The following is a 24,939-nucleotide window of genomic DNA, read 5'->3' on the forward strand; positions in this document are numbered from 1 at the left end:
CGTCAGTAACCAGCTCTGGGTTTACAAAAGAGCGATCTGAACCAGAACTACCGTGGCCGACTGGCGACGCCACAGAACTATCAAACATATTAGGACTGGACGTTCTAGCACCGCTACCTTCACCCTTAGCTTTTTTCTGAGCTGCTAAAACTCGTCTCCTTTCATTTTCTCTCTTTTTAAACTCTGGATCCGACCTTTTTGCCCTCATCCTTTCCCTAGCTTTACGCTTTCGCACTTCCTCCTTACTCTCAACATTATCTTCCTCCATTTTACATAAAAAAATCAAATACTCACAAAAAGAAGCGGCAAAAACCTGCTGGCTCTTTACAACCACTTAATTTCACTTAATCTCCAACTTCCAACAACAATAATATACCGGTAGTTTAATTGACAACCTACTAGCATCGAAATTCTCATTAAGAATGGCTCCCGCGGATAAAATAGGTCAATTTTCAACTAGGTGGGCGTTATCTCATAAGATTTAAAAAATATAATTTTTGATTTTTTTTTCGGAATGTTATCTAAAGCTAGATAGTTTTAAGTCAAACAAACAAGGAGTGTAAACAAAATAGTAGAAGCTTTAGTCTTATTCAAAACATAAATATCAATTTTAATCTCTACAATTTGCTTAAAATGTCTTTTTTAACCCAGCCCAACAGTTTGGATTTTTCTAAAGCAATCTTAGAATCAAAGCTCATAAAACAGTTTTTAACAAAGAATAAATGTTTAATATTCTTTTTTATAATAAATCAAGAGGGTTAAAAAATGTCAGTTTAATTTAAGCTTTTACCATGATTACACTCTACAGCTACACTACTCTTACACAAACAAGGAGTATAAACCCATTAGTGGAAACAGTATTTTTATTCAAATATGAAACAATCCCGCTTATGTTTATCATCTCTGGACATTTGTAAAAATTCACTCCATTACTCCTAGGTATGCACAGGATTTTAGTCCTTTATAACTCAAATTCATCTGATTATGTTTTAAAAACCTTTTTCCTTATCATTGTGGTGTTTCGCGACGGTAAAAAATATTTAAGTACGCCGCTAATAAAATATATAGTTTCAACTTCTTAATTCTTTAAGAAAAGAAATTGAAAACACCCAAGGAGTATAAACAGAGGTGTGGAAGTTTCAAAGATGGCCGCGGATTGAAAACATCTTTCTCATTGTGTACCAACAACGCGAATGTGCCCAAAACAGGGAAACACAACCTATCACAATTACGATAGTTTCGCACTTACCAACCGTTACCTTTCTAACTGAGACAGTGACACAACAAACTGCATTTGTTATTTATCCTAATTCAACTCCTCTACTCCGTCTCTATTAACATCAATACTCGACCTATTTTAACTTTCTAGAGTTTCCATGATTAGTAATACAGTGGGCTAAATTCTTAAATACTAGCTCTATATTAACAATGAAATGTGTACAGTTTATCGACTTTATACGCAATCTTCATTACTCGTCCTATATAAACTTTGACTGTATGGTTTTAGTTATCACAGGTTTTTCTTAAATATTAAAATAAATATAGTTTATATTAAATATTTTCTTCGTTAGTTGTTCGCCTTATTGAGCGTTACATCATTTTGATAAAGAACAATTAAACATTCTTGAGAGACTTGACTAATATTGGCGTTTGAAATGAAGCATACGCCGGTTGCTTCGCCATTCTCAAATAGGTAGTATATAAGGGTGTCGAACTACAGTTAAAAGCAAGAACTACCGCAATTGCGAAAACCTTTGGTGGACAACACCCTAGGGAGGCTAGACGTTTCTCGTAACCCTAGCTAATTGCCGCGAATGTCTTAAACCAAACGATGACGATGGAGTTAGAAGCCAATGAGACAGATTGGTGTGTATGTGGAATAGACGGAAGACCAAGATTGGTGTCTATGTGGAATAGACGGAAGACCAGTAGATGGTGGTGTTTAGAAGCCAGTATGTACAGTCTGGTGTCCAAGTGGGATGGACAAAGACCAGAAGATGGTGGTGATTAGAAGCCAGTATGTACAGATTGGTGTCCGTGTGGGATGGACAAAGACCAGAAGATGGTGGTGTGAGAACTCAAGTAGAGGAGCCATTACCGTGACTGTGAATGCAGTTCGGAAATGGCGAACACGTTTGCTCCGATTTGGAAACTGCGAACGCGGTCACGTGGGTGTAACAACAGACACACACACAGACACACACCGACAGACACACAGACAGACACACAGACAAGTAGATAGAAAGTGTGCGAGCTGGCCCACTGGCGTCAGACAGTGCCAGATGGCACCAATAAATATGGCGTCAATGGACGCTCACATCATTTTTCTTCTTATGGCGCCAGTGAATCAGACATGGCACCAGTAAATATGGCGTCAATGAATCAGACATGGCACCAATAAATATGGCGTCAATGAATCAGACATGGCACCAGTAAATATGGCGTCAATGAATCAGACATGGCACAAGTAAATATGGCGTCAATGAATCAGACATGGCACCAGTAAATATGGCGTCAATGAATCAGACATGGCACCAGTAAATATGTCGTCAATGAATCAGACATGGGACCATCAAACACGGCGTCACATTTTTCCCCAATATTGTTGTGACGTTAGTGAAACGTACTTGACGCGCCACAGTCTTCCTATGACGTCAGCGAATCACCGCCCCCTCTTAATGGGAACATCTTAAACTGTAATGATTAATACAAATAATTGAATTGACTTAATGTGTTTCTAATTTTTTGGTTGGCTTATCTTTAATCTTATAACACCCATAAAATATTAATTTTATTAATTTTTAATATTAAAAACGTAAAATTTCTCTTATCATAATATATTATTATTTGAACTGATAAGGGAAATAAACTCTATTTCCAAAACTCTGTCTCACATTGCCAACAGTAAAGTGAACTTTCGATCTGATAAGAGAACCAATAATGATTTTGAAATGAGATAAGAATATCCCTCGATTTATCCATTCTTTCACATACATGCCGAGGAAATGAACAAATATTTGATCTTCCTAAAAGTATGGATTAAAAACAAATAGAAAAGATGGCAATTGTATCACCTAAACACTAACAAAATCAAATTCAAACCATACTAAACAATGATAAAACGGTAAAACTCATTTCCAAATCATCGGTAAATTTCCTCCGAGCGCGAGCGAGCAAAGGTTAAATTAATAAGTGCAGAAGTGAACTAATTTCATCTTTCTGTTCTATGTTTCACTCTTTCTGTTCTAGGTTTCACTCTTTCTGTTCTATGTTTCACTCTTTCAGTTCTATGTTTCACTCTTTCAGTTCTATGTTTCACTCTTTCTGTTCTATGTTTCACTCTTTCTGTTCTATGTTTCACTCTTTCTGTTCTATGTTTCACTCTTTCTGTTCTATGTTTCACTCTTTCTGTTCTATGTTTCACTCTTTCTGTCCTATATTTCACTGTTTCTGTCCTAGGTATCGCTCTTTCAGTTCTATGTTTCACTCTTTCAGTTCTATGTTTCACTCTTTCTGTTCTATGTTTCACTCTTTCTGTTCTATTTTTCACTCTTTCTGTTCTATGTTTCACTCTTTCTGTTCTATGTTTCACTCTTTCTGTTCTATGTTTCACTCTTTCTGTCCTATATTTCATTCTTTCTGTCCTAGGTTTCGCTCTTTCTGTTCTATGTTTCGCTCTTTCTGTCCTATGTTTCACTCTTTCAGTCCTATGTTTCGCTCTTTCTGTTCTAGGTTTCGCTCTTTCTGTTCTAGGTTTCGCTCTTTCTGTTCTAGGTTTCGCTCTTTCTGTTCTATGTTTCACTCTTTCTGTTCTATGTTTCACTCTTTCTGTTCTATGTTTCACTCTGTTTCACTCTTTCAGTTCTATGTTTCACTCTTTCTGTTCTATGTTTCACTCTTTCTGTCCTATGTTTCACTCTTTCTGTCCTATGTTTCACTCTTTCTGTCCTATGTTTCACTCTTTCTGTTCTATTTTTCACTCTTTCTGTCCTATATTTCACTCTTTCTGTCCTAGGTTTCACTCTTTCTGTTCTATGTTTCACTCTTTCTGTTCTATGTTTCACTCTTTCTGTTCTATGTTTCACTCTTTCTGTTCTAGGTTTCACTCTTTCTTTTCTAGGTTTCACTCTTTCTGTTCTATGTTTCACTCTTTCAGTTCTATGTTTCACTCTTTCTGTTCTATGTTTCACTCTTTCTATTCTGTTTCACTCTTTCTGTTCTATGTTTCACTCTTTCTGTCCTATATTTCATTCTTTCTGTCCTAGGTTTCGCTCTTTCTGTTCTATGTTTCGCTCTTTCTGTCCTATGTTTCACTCTTTCAGTCCTATGTTTCGCTCTTTCTGTTCTAGGTTTCGCTCTTTCTGTTCTAGGTTTCGCTCTTTCTGTTCTAGGTTTCGCTCTTTCTGTTCTATGTTTCACTCTTTCTGTTCTATGTTTCACTCTTTCTGTTCTATGTTTCACTCTGTTTCACTCTTTCAGTTCTATGTTTCACTCTTTCTGTTCTCTGTTTCACTCTTTCTGTCCTATGTTTCACTCTTTCTGTTCTATTTTTCACTCATTCTGTCCTATATTTCACTCTTTCTGTCCTAGGTTTCACTCTTTCTGTTCTATGTTTCACTCTTTCTGTTCTATGTTTCACTCTTTCTGTTCTAGGTTTCACTCTTTCTGTTCTAGGTTTCACTCTTTCTGTTCTAGGATTCACTCTTTCTGTTCTATGTTCCACTCTTTCTGTTCTATTTTTCACTCTTTCTGTCCTAGGTTTCACTCTTTCTGTTCTATGTTTCACTCTTTCTGTTCTATGTTTCACTCTTTCTGTTCTATGTTTCACTCTTTCTGTTCTATGTTCCACTCTTTCTGTTCTATGTTTCACTCTGTTTCACTCTTTCAGTTCTATGTTTCACTCTTTCTGTTCTCTGTTTCACTCTTTCTGTCCTATGTTTCACTCTTTCTGTTCTATTTTTCACTCATTCTGTCCTATATTTCACTCTTTCTGTCCTAGGTTTCACTCTTTCTGTCCTAGGTTTCACTCTTTCTGTTCTATGTTTCACTCTTTCTGTTCTAGGTTTCACTCTTTCTGTTCTATGTTTCACTCTTTCTGTTCTATGTTTCACTCTTACTGTTCTATGTTTCACTCTGTTTCACTCTTTCAGTTCTATGTTTCACTCTTTCTGTTCTATGTTTCACTATTTCTGTCCTATGTTTCACTCTTTCTGTTCTAGGTTTCACTCTTTCTGTTCTAGGTTTCACTTTTTCTGTTCTATGTTTCACTCTTTCTGTTCTGTGTTTCACTCTTTCTGTTCTATGTTTCACTCTTTCTGTTCTATGTTTCACTCTTTCAGTTCTATGTTTCACTCTTTCTGTCCTATGTTTCACTCTTTCTGTTCTATGTTTCACTCTTTCTGTTCTAGGTTTCACTCTTTCAGTTCTATGTTTCACTCTTTCAGTTCTATGTTTCACTCTTTCTGTTCTATGTTTCACTCTTTCTGTCCTATGTTTCACTCTTTCTGTTCTAGGTTTCACTCTTTCTGTTAGAGGTTTCACTCTTTCTGTCCTATGCTTCACTATTTCTGTCCTATGCTTCACTCTTTCTGTTCTATGTTTCACTCTTTCTGTTCTAAGTTTCACTCTTTCTGTTCTATGTTTCACTCTTTCTGTTCTATGTTTCACTCTTTCTGTTCTATTTTTCACTCTTTCTGTTCTATGTTTCACTCTTTCTGTTCTAGGTTTCACTCTTTCTGTTCTAGGTTTCACTCTTTCTGTTCTAGGTTTCACTCTTTCTGTTCTATATTTCACTCTTTCTGTCCTATGTTTCACTCTTTCTGTCCTATGTTTCACTCTTTCTGTTCTGTTTCACTCTTACTGTTCTATGTTTCACTCTTTCTGTCCTATGTTTTACTCTTTCTGTTCTGTTTCACTCTTTCTGTTCTATGATTCACTCTTTCTGTTCTATGTTTCACTCTTTCTGTTCTAGGTTTCACTCTTTCTGTCCTATGTTTCACTCTTTCTGTTCTATGTTTCACTCTTTCTGTTCTATGTTTCACTCTTTCTGTTCTATGTTTCACTCTTTCTGTTCTATGTTTCACTCTTTCTGTTCTATGTTTCACTCTTTCTGTTCTATGTTTCACTCTTTCTGTTCTATGTTTCACTCTTTCTGTTCTATGTTTCACTATTTATGTTCAAAGTTTCACTATTTATGTTCAAAGTTTCACTATTTATGTTCAAAGTTTCACTATTTATGTTCAAAGTTTCACTATTTATGCTCTAAGTTTCACTATTTATGTTCAAAGTTTCACTCTTTCTGTTCAAAGTTTCACTATTTATGTTCAAAGTTTCACTATTTATGTTCAAAGTTTCACTCTTTATGTTCAAAGTTTCACTCTTTCTGTTCAAAGTTTCACTCTTTCTGTTCAAAGTTTCACTCTTTCTGTTCAAAGTTTCACTCTTTCTGTTCAAAGTTTCACTCTTTCTGTTCAAAGTTTCACTCTTTCTGTTCAAAGTTGCACTCTTTCTGTTCAAATCTTCGCCATTTATGATTAAAGTTTCAGCATTTATGTTTAAAGTTTCACCATTTATGTTTAAAGTTTCACCATTTATGTTTAAAGTTTCACCATTTATGTTTAAAGTTTCGCCATTTATGTTTAAAGTTTCACCATTTATGTTCAAAGTTTCACTATTTATGTTCAATTTTTCCCTGTTTCTGTTTAGACATTTCTTATTTCTGCTGAAACGTTTTTTTATTAATGTTCAAACTTTTCTTATTTGCGCTGATACGTTTTTTATTACTTTTCAAACTTTTGTTGTTCCTGATGAAACGTTTCAAACTTCTTATTTTGTTGCAAGTTTATTTATCCTTTTTCCTCAAGCTTTTCATGTTTCTGTTCTAATTTTTATTATTTCGGCGATTTAATTCCTTTTTCCGAAATTCTACATCGCTTTACTAATTTCTATGGTTTTGAAATCGAATTTCAATGTTCCATAACCAAAATTCCCATGTGATATAAATGTGATGAATACCTTATTACCTAATAATGTGTGAATTCCTAGAATATAAACGTCTTACTCTTAATCGGAATACATTAATTTATGATTTTAAATTACTTTAGTATAGTGAGATTTAGAACTCGAGATAAATTCCTAATCCAACTGCAAAAGTTTATATGGAAAACGAATTTTCAAGGTGAAAGATACGTAGTGTAAAACGGATGATTTCGAAGTTCAGACTAAATAACAGAAAATCAATGAAACACCATCTCCTCATTAACATTAATTTATGTTTTGATATTATTGCAGTTTGGTTTCTAATATGTTTATAGGTATTAACGTTACAGAAAACGTTTTCAAATGACAGAATTCCGATTAAGTTTTCTTCACAAGGAACTAAAAAAGTGGTTGAAAGTGACATGAGGTGTCTATAATTCATTTTAAAGTATCGGCAAAACACTAAAAATTGGTTAAAGTTTCGATAAATGTTTAGTAAACGTTTCGTTATTCGACTTAAATATATCCGATATTGTTAATATATGACTATTATAAAACAGATAATGAAGTTGAATGACGAAAAAGAGGTCGAAAGTGTTGTTAATCTACTGAAATTCAGATGAAACTGATGTGAAATGAGAGCATTCGATTGAAAGCGAACTAATACGACTAAGAAAGTGGATCAAAGTTTTGTTAAACTACTAAAATGTGGTTCAAATCACATTCAAAGGAACTAAAAAGCAGTTGAACGTCCATGAAATGACAAAAGTACAATTGTAAGTAATGTGTTTAATATTTCTATAAATTTTACAAGGGTATAAATACTTCTCGCTGATCTCAACAGTGTGTGAAATTTGATCACACGCATGTTACCAGTAATTGGTCCATTAACGTAACAAATGTGGATGATTACCAAGAAATAAACCCATTTGATTTCAATCGTGATTTGATACTATCATAACCAAAACTTCGGTATATCACGACGTTTCGAGGAGACCTTTAGACACTTAATACTAGTCAAAACCTATTGGTGAGAAATTAACAATTGATAAACTTGTTTGCAATATAAACCAAGGTTTTGATCGCAGAATTTATCCCAGTCTGTTTATTTTAGCAGTAAAGATCTCCTCAAGACACACATTCTTATCAGTTTGATAAATGGAAATATCACCGGTGATAAATTATAAAGTGCAACGTCTAATAAATCCGCATCTCTTTTATCGGTATCATCGCCTTTTCGATCTTACGTTGAAATTTAAAAATATCATTTAACCACTTTGGAACAGAAAAACTCCACTGCAAAAACAGATGGACACGCGTAGGTTCAATAGAGAGTGATGTACCACAGACATTTGATGTAAGTGTCAAGTCTGCCAATCTCAAGACCGGGAGAGGACCGCCTAATAAAACACGCGCCGGGGAGAAAAAAAACGCGTGTGGCGGCCCTCCCCGGTCTTGAGATTGGCAGCCTTGACACTTCCATGCAATGTCTGTGGTACATCATTCTCTATTGAACCTACGCGTGTCCGTCTGTTTTTGCAGTGGAGTTTTTCTGTTCCAAAGTGGTTAAATGATATTTTTAAATTTCAACGTAAGATCGAAAAGGCGATGATACCGATAAAAGAGATGCGGATTTATTAGACGTTGCACTTTATAAATAGAACAGAAAGAGTGAAACCTAGAACAGAAAGAGTGAAACATAGAACAGAAAGAGTGAAACATAAGACAGAAAGAGTGAAACATAGAACAGAAAGAGTGAAACATAGAACAGAAAGAGTGAAACATAGAACAGAAATAGTGAAACATAGAACAGAAATAGTGAAACATAGAACAGAAATAGTGAAACATAGAACAGAAATAGTGAAACATAGAACAGAAAGAGTGAAACATAGAGCAGAAAGAGTGAAACATAAGACAGAAAGAGTGAAACATAGAACAGAAAGAGTGAAACATAGAACAGAAATAGTGAAACATAGGACAGAAAGAGTGAAACCTAGAACAGAAAGAGTGAAACATAGAACAGAAAGAGTGAAACCTAGAACAGAAAGAGTGAAACATAGGACAGAAAGAGTGAAACCTAGAACAGAAAGAGTGAAACATAGAACAGAAAGAGTGAAACATAGGACAGAAAGAGTGAAACCTAGAACAGAAAGAGTGAAACATAGAACAGAAAGAGTGAAACATAGGACAGAAAGAGTGAAACCTAGAACAGAAAGAGTGAAACCTAGAACAGAAATAGTGAAACCTAGAACAGAAAGAGTGAAACCTAGAACAGAAAGAGTGAAACCTAGAACAGAAAGAGTGAAACCTAGAACAGAAAGAGTGAAACCTAGAACAGAAAGAGTGAAACCTAGAACAGAAAGAGTGAAACCTAGAACAGAAAGAGTGAAACATAGAACAGAAAGATGAAATTAGTTCACTTCTGCACTTATTAATTTAACCTTTGCTCGCTCGCGCTCGGAGGAAATTTACCGATGATTTGGAAATGAGTTTTACCCTTTTATCATTGTTTAGTATGGTTTGAATTTGACTTTGTTTGTGTTTAGGTGATACAATTGCCATCTTTTCTATTTGTTTTTAATCCATACTTTTAGGAAGATCAAATATTTGTTCATTTCCTCGACATGTATGTGAAAGAATGGATAAATCGAGGGATATGCTTTTATCATTTCAAAATCATTATTGGTTCTCTTATCAGATCGAAAGTTCACTTTACTGTTGGCAATGTGAGACAGAGTTTTGGAAATAGAGTTTATTTCCCTTATCAGTTCAAATAATAATATATTATGATAAGAGAAATTTTATTTTTTTATTATTAAAAATTAATAAAATTAATGTTTTATGGGTGTTATAAGATTAAAGATAGCCAATCAAAAAATTAGAAACACATTAAGTCAATTCAATTGTTGTAATAATCATTTCAGTTTAAGATGTTCCCATTAAGAGGGGGCGCCTGATTCGCTGACGCCATAGGACGACACGACATTGACGTCATAGCAGGATTGTGGGGAAAATGTTTGATTCACTGGCGCCATAAGAAGAAAAATGCTGTGGGCGCCATGTTTTATTCATTGACGCCATATTTACTGGTGCCAGATCATGTGCCAGATCTGGCACACTGACGCCACTGTCCCATTGACGCCATATTTACTGGTGCCATCTGGCACTGTCTGACGCCAGTGGCTCAAAGGTGACACTTCCAATCTACTGTTACCTCGATACTTCTAGTCCCTTATCTTACTTCTGATATAACCAAGGGTAAGGGTAATGATTACTTAAAAACAAATACTTCTCAGTACCAATGACTTGTTATATTCATTTCCTGCGGAAATAATATGCGTATACACATCATTCATTACAGGTTATGCGAAGAAGGTCACGATTAACTCCGACCCCCCCCCTTCCTCCATATTCTCAATATATACAATTTTTCAGTCACCAGTGGTTCCAGTGTATGTGTCATCTGAGCCGTCGCAACACACTCAGCCAATATTATCATATAGTTCGAAACCTTTTCACATTAGTGAACGGTACATGACTCTCCGGACTTGCCCGCCAACCTTAATAACCTAACACTATAAAACATTCGTGTACATGAATGATTACGGTTGTGGCTTGACACTCGCTAGCGCCTGAAGGACCGATCACTCAGTGTAATCGGTGTACATTTGTGAGTGGACCATTTTGGAAATTACATACAGATAATTAAAACACAATGGTGATGCCACCAATGAGGTCTTCTCTCTCTCTCTCTCTCTCTCTTGCCTAGAAGCACCGCTATAGGCAGTGAGAGTTGACTAGCCTCTTGCCTGTAGTGAACTTTGCCACAGTCTGGCGGTGACCCTTGGTGTGAGGGAGAATACCCCAATGGTGGCCTCGCCCCTGTGGGTTTTCCGAAATGGTCTTTATGCGTACTAAAATGATTACGCGTAATAGGTAACCGGTGTACAAGTAGCGCCAACAATGTAGAAAGGGGTGGTGACGTTTCGAATGAAGACTGAATTATGACCAAGAAATTCTAAAGCACTGAGAGGGAAATTGCAGCGCAATCTTTTCTTCATAGAGGCGACAATAGAAATGTAGCACTAGCATTTCGATTAACGAAATTAAATGTATTAATTCGTGCAACACCCTTGTTTGGCATCCACTATTAAATATTTACATCTGGGAGCACGGCAGTGCTCCCAGCCAAGTCGAGCACTGACATCCTTTTCTCGAAGCAACTCGCGGCACTTTTAAGTCCACTGTAACTTCGTGATGGATATAGGTAAAAGCAAAAACGGATTTATGCACTAAGAACGTGGGATCATAGCTTTAGCCTCTGGTACCATCCTCGCATACTTTATTGAGAAACTTCGTCTGCTTATATTTTGACTCCACCCACAAATTCTGTATATAGCGACTATTTTTGTGGTTAAATATTTTTTCCGAAATTGCGCCAGTGGCAAAAAAGCAAAGTGGACAACAATGGGAAAACAACTCCCGATTTAGTGGAATTAAGTTTTAAAGTTAAGAATATAAATAATTGATGTTTCTTTTTTAAGCATCTAGTTTTTCTTTCTTTATATATTTAACCACGAAAATAGAGATATACAGAATTTGTGGGTGGAGTCAAAATATAAGCAGACGACGTTTCTCAATAAAGTATGCGAGGATGGGTAGTGAATTTGCTACCTTCAACGTTCTTCTCACATAAATCCGTTTTTGGTAAAAGTCTGAAATTTTGCTTGCCGCGAGGACTGTCAATCCTAGCTATAGTTTCCAAATTTCAAGTTCCTACCCTATATACTTTTCGAAATATCGCAGGTGAAATTTACCTTATTTTGTCACTCACTCACTCACTCACTCACCGATCATCAAAATTCTAAGGTACTTCTAGAGGAGATAGAAACTTAAAACTCATGATTTAGTTTTCATTTATTTGATAAAGCACAGAAAAATTAAAACATCCCGAAATTTTTATAAAATTGCTCTTTAGTTCTTGTTATTAAAACTAGATGGCGCTGTCGTCTTTTCAACAGAAATAATGTGGGTTGTTGATGAAAGGACGTAACGGTCTAAAGTTAACCGAAAGTTAAATACATATTAAAGCTAATAACAGTAGTAGTTTAAAAGAAATGTGTCGTAACTGATGCTACGTTCCTTTATTAGGATCTAGCGTACAATCTTTTTGGCTGGGGGTCGAAATGGGTAATTCAGCGTAAATATTGACAAACATTAGCAAACGAAGTATAACGAGAGGGTCTTGTTTTAATTTAACTGCCGAAGTAGAGGGTCTACAAAAAGAAGTGAGATCCTATGAAAAACATTAACATGTACAAAAATGGGCCAAGCCTCGCCTCGTGCCCTCTCCGCCGTAAAACGTTCTGAGACCCCATGTAGAGCCAAGTCTGTCATTTTCTTCTTATTCAATCGCCAATTGAACAATTATGTTATAAATTAAGTCCTTTTCCTAATTAATAACCAATATTCTTTGACTATCATTATTATACATCTCTGTTCGTATCAAAAATATCGTGACTTGGCAATCGCTTGTAATAGCCCCTTCCAAAAAGTTTTTAAAAAAAGTTCTCAGTCTGAGTCAGTTCAGTTCTTTCTCTTTAGGGTTCGCTAAAAACATTTAAAAACCAAAGTTTTGTCGGAAGCTTTTAACACAAAAAAATATGGCGTCTTCTTCATAGCTCAAATACGAGTGTAGGCTGTAGCTGATTTTAGGAAGAACATTTGCGCTAGTTAAGCTCGTCCACGAAAGAATTATATCCATTGAATATATCTTTAGGTATACTATATTTTAAAATATTATTTGGTTAAAATTTACGATTAATTATACCGAATCTAATGTGCATTTAAACAATTATCAATTAAGCCTTGGCTTTCATTCTAAACCATCTTTAACCATGGTTGGTAGATACTGTTGCATACCACTATGCAAATCTGCATCACTTAAGAATAGAACCGTAACCTTTAGCCCTTTTCCGAGAGACTTGACCCTACGTAAAGAGTGGATTCAGGTGATTGAAAGAAATGTCTCAGATAGTTTAAATTTGTCAGAGAAATGTCCTTGGAGTATTCCTACGAGAAGGGTTTTTGGTCTGAAGCATCAAGTACTTTGCGGGTATCATTTTGACAAGTCTGGGAGAAAAGGTTATCATAATAAGATACCGAAGTATTTTGATGTTCTTTTTGACACAATAACACCAATCGCATACCATGAGATTGAAATATCTAATCAAACTGGAGCCAAGTCCTTCCAACAAATTAATTTGAACAACCAAACTGAATTTAATGCAAATTTTCCTGTTGAATCTCGTGCAAATGGTAAAATATTTTAAACTTAAGTATTTCTGTCAGTGCAATTTGGTTTACTCTCATAGTACAACATGACTACTTTCTCGTGGATGACAGCTCCTCTCTTGCTGAAATGATTAAAAAACTTCAGGGTGAAAACTTTAAACTCCAATGCAAAGTGGATGAGCAGGCTCAAACACTATTTGAAGTAACGTCGTCACTCGCAGCATTGAAGATCGAAAATTCTAAACTCAACGAATATGTTTTAAAAAGCAATATGACTGAGTTCGAAAAACTTAAAACTGGCTTGAAAGAAGAAATATTGTCTTTGCAAGAAAAGTTTTCCTCTGCCACTAAAGAAAACGTGGAGCTAAAAAATAGAATAACTAATTTCGAAAAACAACTGAAGGAAACCCAGCGATTTTCTTTGAAGAGTGTATCACATTCACCAGATATGTTAAACTTTTACACTGGCTGTAATAGCTTTGAAGTATTCGAAGATATATTTAGCATAATAGAGCCCGATTTAAACGAGATTTCATTGTATGGTTCTGGACAGAAACGCAAGAATAAAAGAGAGTGCCACAAAATGCGTGGAAGGCCAATGGCATTATCTTTTCAAAATCAGTTATTTTTAGTACTTTGTCGCTTGAGAGCCGGGTTACTAGAACAGGACCTAGCTTACCGATTTAAAGTTTCCGTTTCAACTGTTTCGCATATTTGTTTGACTTGGTTTGACTTACTAGAAAAGCGCTTGACTAACTATAAAATATGGCCTTCTCGAGCACTAATAGACAAATATATGCCAGAAGAGTTTAAAGATAAATTTCCCAATACTAGAGTAATAATTGATGCGACAGAGTTATACATTGAGAAACCAAGTGATTATAAATCCCAGAGTGACACGTGGTCCTCATACAAGACACACAACACTGCCAAAGCCCTTATCGGAATTACACCCAATGGATTTGTAAGTTTTGTGTCAGATTTGGCCCCAGGACGAATTTCCGATGTTGAGTTAACCCAAGATAGTGGGATACTAAAACTTTTGGAGGCTGGGGATTCGGTTATGGCTGACCGAGGATTTTTAATTAAAGAAATGCTTGCCGAAAAGGGTGTTACACTCAATATTCCACCCTTTTTGCATGGAAAACCTCAACTTAACGAGAAGGAAGAAATATATACAAGAGCTATTGCTAGTGTACGCATACACGTAGAACGGGTTATAAGTGGTATTAAAGACTACCACATTTTAAGCTCTATTTTTCCTAATTCCATGCATAATCAACTAAACAAAGTTTGGAAAATCTGTGTGTATTGTTAAATTTTTGTAATGAGCCGCTACTAGACAGAAAGTCACAAATAATTAATGAGACAATGGAACATTTGTAAATCTTTTAAATTGTACTCTCCTATGCTGTTTAATAAAAATATTAAATCACAAGTTAATAACATTTCAGGTACTTTTAAAATTTCTTATGATTGAATAATGAAAGCTTAAAAACTAAAAACATGTAAAAATGACTACATAACTTTATACTAAAATAGTCAGGTACTGATAACATTGCTTATGTTTTTTTTTTTTGAGATCATTGTTTTGATTTTTCTAGTTTTTCAAGATATTTTATACCATGTTCAGCGTAAAATTTTAGCAAGCTAGGAAGAATCTTTTTTTGGAAAAAATTGCTATCAAATTTGATGCGATCACAAAATGGCTTACTATCACCGCAATCTACTAATAAATCACACCATTTTAAGCCTGTTAATCCTAATTGCCCTTGAATTTGGTAGTAATGGTTATGGGTGTGGTCCAAATCTATGATTCCATTTTCATCCTTCTTCAGAAATTTACTTGTTGGTTCTTTTGAATCAATAGCTTCGACTATACTAATTCCCTTTTCTTTACACTTGGCCAAGGTTTTAATTTCTAGTAGGCCGTAACCAACATCTTTTTCGTAAACTAATCTATCTGGGGAAGCACCTAACATGGGGAGGGTTGGATTAATGCAGAGCCCAGTCGAATAAGTTTGCGTATTTGGGCGAATAGATTTATATTTTTCTGTGGCAAATTTTTCATTACGCAACCCTTCCTGGACATACCTATTGTTTGATAAATTGGTGCCTTTGAATATACTTTTTAGGAAAGATTCATTAATTTCTTTTCGGCGTTTACAGATGGGACCAAACTGGGAGGCTGTAAGTCTATTAGTTCGTTCGCTGTTCCATAGGGAACAGTTTGACTGTTCTCTTGTATCACATTCTAATCTAATGGCAGTGACTAGTGTAATTTTTAAGTCGCTTGAGGTTACAGCAAGGGTGCGTGTAACTAGTTCATTTAAACTATCATCTAACGTTATCAAACTTACAGGCAATGATATCTGGGGGGCAAAACTTTCCAAAATAACATTTGGATTTTCTACTACGACTGGTACACTTACATTAGGAATGAAATTATTTTCACTTTGTATATCACATAGGAAAACCCTTCTGTTTCCACGTTTAAATCTATCACAGACCTTTTCCATGCGTTTTTGCATGCTATCACAATCTTCAAGAGTTCCAAAGTTACTTAAAGATGAAAAACTTTGTTGTTTTACTTGTCTTTCCTTCAGTTTTTCACTGCAGTTTCCGGGCGTGTGCTTAAGGAAGTGTAGCTCAGAAAATTTGATAGTTGAAAGGTTCTTTGGAGTATTTGGAACTCCCCATGCTCGGGCTTTTGCTGTGCAAGCGAGGCTATCAGGAATAAAGACTCGGCCGTCTCGCTTACAATCTGGCAAATACCATAAACAGGCTCCTACATGTTTGCAGGCACCTCCTTCGCCAGCTTTGCACCCACACCAAGAACAATCCACTAAACCTGAGGCCATATTTAATTATATAGCCACATCATAATGCATATGTAAAGTGAAACTCGCTTCTACTTTGCTCTTGACATAACAAGATGAAGAAGATTCTTTGAAAGCTTTTTTCGTAGCCCCAGCGCTTAAGAAAACTTCAGCTACTTTGCTGGCTTTGAACATTCGATATCCTTGTGGAAGGTGTTTCTTAGCTTTTAAATTACTATGAAGCTTCAAAATTGAAGTCTCGTCAAAGCGACATGGTAAAACTTTCAAAAGTTTTGTCCAATTTCCTATTGGCAAAGGCAATTTCTTGTTCGTAGATTTTTTCTTTAAACTCTTACTCAACCTAATTAAAAATAAGATTATCAATTCTCCGATCTAAATATAAAATTGGTATAAAATTATTTGGGATTAACTTACTTGGGTGATTTAGAAACTTGGTCCAATCCGTCCATCTTAACACTTTCAAATTAAGCCTAGGCTTGCCTAGCTCTCTAACTTCTAACGGCCCCTACAAACAGGAAGTAGTTTCCCCGCATAGCCTAGTTCACAAACTAGATATGACGTTTTTTAGCCCCAAGTGCGCGTGCGCGAAGAACTTAAATAACAAGATGCACAAGGCAGTCAAAATTTTTCGAAGGGGCTATTACCTTATAAACGTGTGCATAGGTTTATGCATAACTCGCCTTATAAACTTGTAAATAGGGTTATGCATAACTCACCATATAAACTTGTTTGTACATAGGGTTATGCATGACTCTTCTTATAAACTTGTGCATATCCCCTCGACCATAAACTATTTAGTGAATATCCCTTCAATTGTTTTAAAATCAGCAACGATTTAGTGAATATTCCCTCGACTTCCTTTTAATATTACTTACCTGCGATTGCCAAGTCACGATATTTTTGATACGAACAAAGATGCATAATTATGATAGTCAAAGAATATTGGTTATTAATTAGGAAAAGGACTTAATTTATAACATAATTGTTCAATTGGCGATTGAATAAGAAGAAAATGACAGACTTGGCTCTACATGGGATCTCAGAACGTTTTACGGCGGAGAGGGCACGAGGCGTGGCTTGGCCCATTTTTGTACATGTTAATGTTTTTCATAGGATTTTCCTTTCCAATTATGTCAGAGTTCACCTGCTCTTTTTAGAAAGTCAGTAGAATATTTCAAATATTCAACATTTACACCTCAACACGTACTCCCTCCAAAATAATTAATTTCATGATAAAATGTTTTCGGAAAATGTAATTGTTCTTGAAAAAGCGTAGATATGTAATTTTTCAATTAATTTAGAAGGAATGGATCGATTAACAGTAAAATCAGTTGATTGAATTTAATATTGATTAAGGATTAAATGGATAAAAATAACTAAAACAATTGCAATATTCATTAAGATTTTGCTCTGTCTTTCATAATTCCGCGCGGATATTGGCTACAAAGTAGAAACTAATTAGAGTAAAAGACAATTAGTCTCAGCTGTAGCATAACAAAATGATATTGTTAAGCCTATTCTGTAATGCAGATTACATTAAATAAATACCCATAATAGATTTTGCTCTGAATTTCATAATTGGCTACAAATTAAAAAATAATTAAAATCGAGTTGAACACTAATTACAGCTGTAAAAGGACCAAATAATAGATTTCTATAAGGCTATTCTGTAATGAATGTAAACTATATTAAAACATGATATTCGCTAAGCCTTTGTCATTAAACGCCGCGGATATTAGGCCTAACTTTTAATATATAAATCCAAATTTTCATGGAACTTTTAGGCTTTATTAAAATTTGTACATTAACACAAACAAATTGTCAGTATTTAAGAAAAAAACAACCCCCTAACAACTGTTAAGTAACAACTTCAGTCTTTGGCTACAACACCCGAGGTAGCTTTTGACAACTTGGCAGTTGGCACTCTTTGGTGAATTTTAAGGCACTTAATTTTACGTGTTAAGACTTATTAACATGCATTGTGACTTAGAATGTATTTAGAACAAAAAATAGAAAAAATCATAATACTGAAATATGGGATCATATTTGAAATATTTGAAGAAAAAGCAAAAATAATACCAAAGTATGGGAGACTCGTTGAAAAATGAAAATGTTATTGAAGTATCAAAATGTTATGTAAAAAATCAGGGATAGAAGGAGAGTTAGTGACTTAATATTTTGACTTGGTTTTAAACCACACAAAAAAAACACCTGATTTTAACATTGCGTTAATAAATTGGAAATACGAACATTTTAAAGGCCAACTTAGCGGGTTCTCTGTGCAAGGATTAGCCGACTAGAAAAGCCAATTTATGGGCGTTACAACTGTTAAGTAACAACTTCAGTCTTTGGCTACAACACCCGAGGTAGCTTTTGACAACTTGGCAGTTGGCACTCTTTGGTGAATTTTAAGGCACTTAATTTTACGTGTTAAGACTTATTAACATGCATTGTGACTTAGAATGTATTTAGAACAAAAAATAGAAAAAAATACACTAATAACAAAAAAAATAGATGAAATCTTCTGTGCTGTTTTGACTTCGTTTGCGTTGCTTGGAAACTTTCAATGGATCAGGAAAGGGCCAGAAAGTTTGGTGTTTCATTAACTCTTGCAGTTCGCCCAAGATTCCACGAGTCTTTTGATCACTGATGACCGAGGGTTTTCTTGATTTTCAGTCGAGTTACGAGTTTTCGATAAAGTTTCCATATTTTCGTGAAATTTCAACGAGTTTCGAATGGTCGAAGAGTTTCCAAGACTTTTTGACGAATTCACAGAAACATTTGAAGAGTTTCCATGACTTTTTGACGAATTCACAGAAACATTTGAAGAGTTTCCATGACTTTTTGACGAGAAATCAGGAACGATGGAAGACTTTCCATTACTCTTCGACGAGTTTCCATGACTACTTGACGAGAAATCAGGAACGATGGAAAACTTTCCATTACTCTTGTACGAGTTTCCATGACTACTTGACGAGAAATCAGGAACGGGTGAAGACTTTCCATTACTTTTCGACGAGTTTCCATGACTTCTTGACGAGAAATCAGGAACGTTTGAAGACTTTCCATTACTTTTCGACGAGTTTCCATTACGTTTCGACGAGCTTCCATTCGAACTCCGTGAATGCGATTCTTCCTTACGCGAATCATCTTTAGGCTCATAATCTCTATGACATCTCCACGAGTTTGAATCAGATCTTGTGGCTGATAAGGCAGATGATTTTGGTTCGCCCCAATTAGAGCTAGATCTAATAGTCTTAATTTTATCTCTACTATGGCTCATAACATCAGATACATTTCTCAAAGTTTCAGAACTTTTTTCCAATGTGCCTTCTTCCTCCTCAGCAATAACATCTTCTAAACACGTGGGCATTGCGCCTTCAATTGCGGGAAAACGGGACAGTGATTTCAAAGATGGATATTCCCATAAAACTACCTATAATTTCGGAGTCACCAATTTGCATAAAAATTAAGCATTCTTGATTTAAAAATAATTAATAGTTAAATCACCATTTTATCAATCCCAAAGGTGTAAATCGTGTAGTTGAAATAAGAAATACTTAATATAGCACCAGAATGCTTACACTGCTCAACATCATCAAATTTACGCCTATATAATCTTCGGTCATTAATTATTTTAGCCAGGTATAAATCTCCACTATAGTTTATTAATTTATTATTAAGTTAATTATTCTAAATTAAATTGGATGATACGTAATCTGAGGGAAATCGGTGCGCGCTAACTGTGGCACAGTTCAAGTTGGGTGGGACACCAAAAAATGGCTGAGGAATATCGGACTCATTGGTAATTGGCTAAGAAGGGCTACAGACGAACCAATTACAATTGAGTGCGACTATTACTCCCCCATTTTTTGGAGTCCCACCCCACCTGAGCTGTGCCACAGTTAGCGCTCCGATTTCTCTCAGATTACGCATATTCCCGCCACAATACTCGGATCTAAAAGCAATATTATTAAAATTACTTTGGAGATGAGAAAAAAAGGGATTGTAAGTCACATGGATGCCATATTGCTGTTACTGATTGGTCCATGAATTGAAATTCATCAAAAATCATGCATCTTTTTGATTGGATATTCCAAATTTTTATGACATTATTTTCAGTGGTCGAGCAAAGATCTAAAGTATCTGACCAATCCTTTTTCAATTGTTAAAAATCATTGTTTTAAATTAAAATTAACTTTCAAATTTTTAGTTAAGCTATAGAGAGTGGGTAATCTCTATCTAGAGAGTGGTAAAAGGGGTGGTAATCTCCCCTACTAAACGTCACTCCTATGTTTAGCCAATCAGGCGCATTCCCCCATTAGACTCCGTAAAATTCTCCGCCATTTTGACGGTAAGGTGAGATGCCACCTTAAGCCACACCCCTTTGGCCTCTATTTTAAGGAAGGACGGAAAGGGAGGTAAGTACTGAACGTCAGGCCTTTGCTTAGGCTATGAGGCTAATTCCCTCATTAACTAGCGTAAAATAAGGGGAGTAACCACCTTAAGACACACCTCTTTGGCCTCTATTTTAAGGAAGGACGCAAAGGGAGGTAAGTAGTGAAAGTCAGGCCTCTGCTTAGCCAATCAGGCTCATTCCCTCATTAACCCGTGTAAAATTCGCCGCCATTTTGGCGGTAAGGGGAGTAGTCGCCTTGAGCCACACCCCTTTGGCCTTTCTTTTATGGAAGGGCGCAAAGCGGTGTAAGTACTGAACGTCAGGCCCTAGTTAAACCAATCAGGCTCATTTCCTCATTAACCTGTGCAACAATTCGCCGCCATTTTGGCGGTAAGAGGAGGAGACAACTTAAGCCACACCCCTTTGACCGCTCCCGTCATTAAATCTGAACCAAATAAAACGTACCCTGTTAAAATTATCAGGAGACGGAATGTGAGGAGGCCAACTTAGTGAAACAATAGAACCATCAAGGTTCTCAGAAGGTAGAACAATCCCTACATGCCCACCCCGATTGGTATGTACTATTTGCACCATACCATTATCGTGACTGAAATTAATCAACAAAGTTGTTCAAACTTAAAAATAACTAAGAAATTAGTTTCTTTATAATGAATTACCCTAATGCCACAAGATAGCGATTATAAGGGCTAGCAGAAAGCACTACAGGATGTCCATTCAAGACATTATCAAATACTTCGTGAGTTTTTTCAGCTATTTTCCAAATTATTAAGATACCATCTTTGTCTAAAAGGTATAGTACATCGCTACATTTTTTTAATTGCCAATCTAGTGAAACGAATTCCTGAAATGTTTAATACATAAACTAAATACATGCACTGCAATTCTTTTTGGGGGGGGGGAGAATTTAAACGTAATTAATTTAAATTTAAACACTTATCTAACCACTGTCATTAAAAACACTAATTTAAACTGCCAATCTAGGGAAACAATTTCCTTAAATGTTTAATGTATGAACTAAAAATGTGCACCTCATTTGGATTTTTTTCTATTTAAACTTAATTAATTTAAATTTAAACACTATTTTAACCACTGTCGTTAAATATAATAGCTAATTCAAACACAATTTTAACCATTGTTATGAAAAATATTAAATAAAACAGAAATTAACTGAAATCTTTAATGCAGACTTTTTGTCTAACGTTGCAATCAAAGTACCAAGCTTGACTAAATCTCAATTAAAATTTAAAAACTTACGGTTGTCCAGTTAAATATATAACGACATTTAAAACTGGTAAGATCACTTATATCCCAAATCAGCGCTGTCTTGTCTTTACTAGCAGTTGCTAGAACATGAGCAGCTTTCTTCCCATGACAAAATGATACTGCAGTAACTTCATCAGAATGAACGTCTTCAGCAGGGACATTACGAAAAGCCGGTTTTCCTTCGTTCAAATCGATGAAAATAAACTTATTGCCGGCAGCATAGACCAATATACCGTTCGAATTAACGTCACAAATTTGCGACACATTTCCATAATCCATTGTACGTTTAGCCATAATTTAATCGAGGTGCATTAAACCGTTAAGCCTTGGTTACAATTCAGAACTCAACCACTCAGGAGTCAGGAGACTTAATAAGTAACTTAGGTATCGACTTCACTAAGTTTTAAGTCTAATTTAACTTAATCGGAAACAATTAGCTACCTGAAATCACGTCTTGTTCACTAACTTGTACTTTCACGTAAAGTTTGACGACTGTTTGACAAAAGAGAAAAGGAAAATGGCTTCCCTCATCACTTCCAGTTTGAGTTAGTGAGTTACATCATAGCCCACTCGATCACGCGCGTCACGACGCAAGCTACTCGATCACGCGCGCGGCGCGTCACGACGACGCAAGCTGCTCGCGCTATAGAAGCCCGTTCCACGGCCAAGATCCAACCAACCACTTCATGGGCAACTAAATTGCCTTCTCAATTCTTCTTAACATAAATATTGCCAAGGCTTAGCAATAAATTAAAGAAAACTGACCTCTCTCTATATGCAGACATAGTTATTATAATTTCTTACGATTTAATAGAATACTCTAATGATGAACGATATTATGAAATTAAAATTTTCATTTTTAGGCCATAACTCGCTTCGAAATTTGAAAGAAAGAGTACATTTGAGATTTTTAAGTAGATTTTTCTTTTTTACAAGCAAGGCTGCTAAAAATGGAAAATTTATCTGGTCAAAAAGGTTTCTTTGCTTTGACACCGAAATGCACCCGAAAATATCCATGAGCCATTTTTAATATGGAAATTTTATAGTTCGTTCGGTGCAACTAAACATTTAAAAACCTGGCAGCACTGCAGTTTGGGCGCTCTTTTCTATTTTGAAACGATTTTATTGGAGGAAACTGCCAAACACTCTACCAATAAGAAACGTTTACATAATTTAAATTGTATCGGTAACGTTTTTTTACGTTCAGTAACTTCAGTTATAGCAAATTTTCAGTTAGTTTAAGATTGTCCTTTGTTTGGCTTTGTTGGTTTGGTTCCTTTGTTCGGTACTCTTGTTTATAAGCAACATATTTTGGACTTATAACAATATGAAACCGAAAATAATGAAACCGCCAGCTAATCCAATTACCAAAACCAATGGTTTAACAAATAAACGTAAAAGCCCCAATGGCAATCAACAAAAGGATGTCAATCAAAAAAATACTACAGAAACCCCTGCCACAAACAAACGACGCAAATACGAAGTTGCTGCCAAAGTAGACTCTGGATTGAGAAGAAAACCCACCAGTAAAATCAACAACAACAACCCAGAACCTCAGCCAAGTACTAGTACCGCTGCTGCAAAACCAGCTGCTATAGTAAAACAACAGCGGCCAGTTCGGCAGCCTGTTCGTAAACCATCCCAAGTAAAAGCGCAACCTCTTTCAATTGATAAAGGAGTTTTCAAGTAAGTTTACGCGTTTCTAAGTCTCTTTAAAAGGCTTTTCCTGTTTAATCTACTTTTACTATCTCTCCAGATTCACTGCCCAGCCAGTGGCCATTGCTAAAAAACCAATCTCAAAACCACGTCAGACGCCTAACGAGCGTCAAAGCATCGCCAGGCGACCCGTTCCGTCATCTAACTCTGTTAAACCAAAGATTTCTGTTGCTGAACCTTCAACTGCAAAACGTCAGCTTGTTAAACCAACTACCTACTATGTCAAAGCAAAAGTCGACACAGGACTGAAGAAAAAGGAAAAAGAAAAGGAGGATGATATCCCGCCTGATCAAAAGATATATTTTGTCCAGGATTTAAATAATCCAACACCTAGTACCTCTAAGGGTGCCACCCTCAATCCGTTGCTTCAATACTACACATTTAAGTCACGCGGTTTTGAACCTCCTTTGTACTGTCACTCCCTGGATGATCTGAGACAACGAGCTTACGAGAGAGATCAAGAGAAAAAAAAGCCGCCCAGCGACGTAATAGTAAAACATTTGGATCACGCAGAAAGAAACCCAAAACGGGTGACAAAAAGTCGCCAACTACTACTTCAGCTGATTTTGAAACACCAACAGAACCACCACTCAAAAAAGCCAAAGTCGAATGTGAAAAAAAGCTTAAGGATGATGTAAAGAAACCTTCTGAAGATGAAGAGACACGCGTTATTCCAACCAAAGACAATAAAGAGGAAGTGCCTAAGAATAGTTTAAAGACTGTCTCATTCAAAGTGCCTGCTAATTGTGACACCAAGATTCATCCAGTCCTGCCAAGGACCCCATTAAGGTAATTATAATAGGGATCGAGCTGCCAGAGATCAGAGGTGTGGCTTAAAATGGCGACAATTCCACTTTTTAAAATATAAAATAATTGTTTTAAGTTTAAAACAAATTTACATTTTTGATATTAATGGCTGCTTCTGTTGCCAAAATTTTTTTTTAAAAAAGCGAGCTTTAAAAAAAAATATTCTTTTCTCAAATAAAGTTTTTTTTTCTTTTTTTGTAATACCATCAAAGTAGATGGACTTATTTGCATATGTGATAAACAATAAAACTTTTATATTTTTTTATGTCTTATTTTATCGCCTCTTAATTAAATTAAAATAACTAGGCATAGCTGGAAGATTATTGATTTCATTTATTTCTCAAAAACGTATAAAAATCAATAAAATAAAAATATTACAGGGACTCGTTTCCATAGATATATTAACTATAAACTTTATAGTTTTACTATATCTATGGAAATACCTCGGTCAACCGAGCCTGCGTTTGGAGCATACTAGGAGGGGCCAGACAAAAATTTACACCAGAGGGAGCTACACTTTCCATTCCTGGGGCGTGTATCTTCTTTGGCCTAGTACTCCAAACCAGAGACAGGACCGAACCCCTCCGCCATTTTTTATTAGCTTGTAAGTAAGTAATTTAT

General features: G+C 35.7%; 3 protein-coding genes across 3 annotated transcripts; 1 reads left to right on the forward strand and 2 right to left on the reverse strand.

Moving 5' to 3' along the window:
* Nucleotides 1–14,755: 14,755 nt before the first annotated feature.
* Nucleotides 14,756–15,917, reverse strand: LOC149683792 (uncharacterized). The gene has a single exon (XM_089871262.1). It carries the CDS (start codon nucleotides 15,801–15,803, stop codon nucleotides 14,856–14,858), a length of 948 nt encoding a protein of 315 aa, XP_089727388.1. The 5' UTR covers nucleotides 15,804–15,917; the 3' UTR covers nucleotides 14,756–14,855.
* A 53-nt stretch (nucleotides 15,918–15,970) lies between these two features.
* Nucleotides 15,971–16,668, reverse strand: LOC149683793 (uncharacterized). The gene is made up of 3 exons (XM_089871267.1): nucleotides 16,527–16,668; nucleotides 16,188–16,452; nucleotides 15,971–16,123 (listed from the first exon to the last, which is right to left on the reverse strand). The coding sequence occupies exons 1-3, from the start codon at nucleotides 16,559–16,561 to the stop codon at nucleotides 16,118–16,120; spliced, it is 306 nt and encodes a 101-aa protein (XP_089727393.1). The 5' UTR covers nucleotides 16,562–16,668; the 3' UTR covers nucleotides 15,971–16,117.
* Nucleotides 16,669–23,006: 6,338 nt separating this feature from the next.
* LOC149683794 (uncharacterized) lies at nucleotides 23,007–24,393 on the forward strand. Its single transcript, XM_089871261.1, has 2 exons — nucleotides 23,007–23,481; nucleotides 23,552–24,393. The coding sequence occupies exons 1-2, from the start codon at nucleotides 23,123–23,125 to the stop codon at nucleotides 24,147–24,149; spliced, it is 957 nt and encodes a 318-aa protein (XP_089727387.1). The 5' UTR covers nucleotides 23,007–23,122; the 3' UTR covers nucleotides 24,150–24,393.
* The last annotated feature ends 546 nt before the right edge of the window (nucleotides 24,394–24,939 follow it).

The sequence above is a fragment of the Phalangium opilio genome, unplaced genomic scaffold (genome assembly GCF_054372755.1).
Source record: "Phalangium opilio isolate 3A_F unplaced genomic scaffold, DU_Popi_V2 ptg000037l_1, whole genome shotgun sequence".
Taxonomy (NCBI): domain Eukaryota; kingdom Metazoa; phylum Arthropoda; class Arachnida; order Opiliones; family Phalangiidae; genus Phalangium; species Phalangium opilio.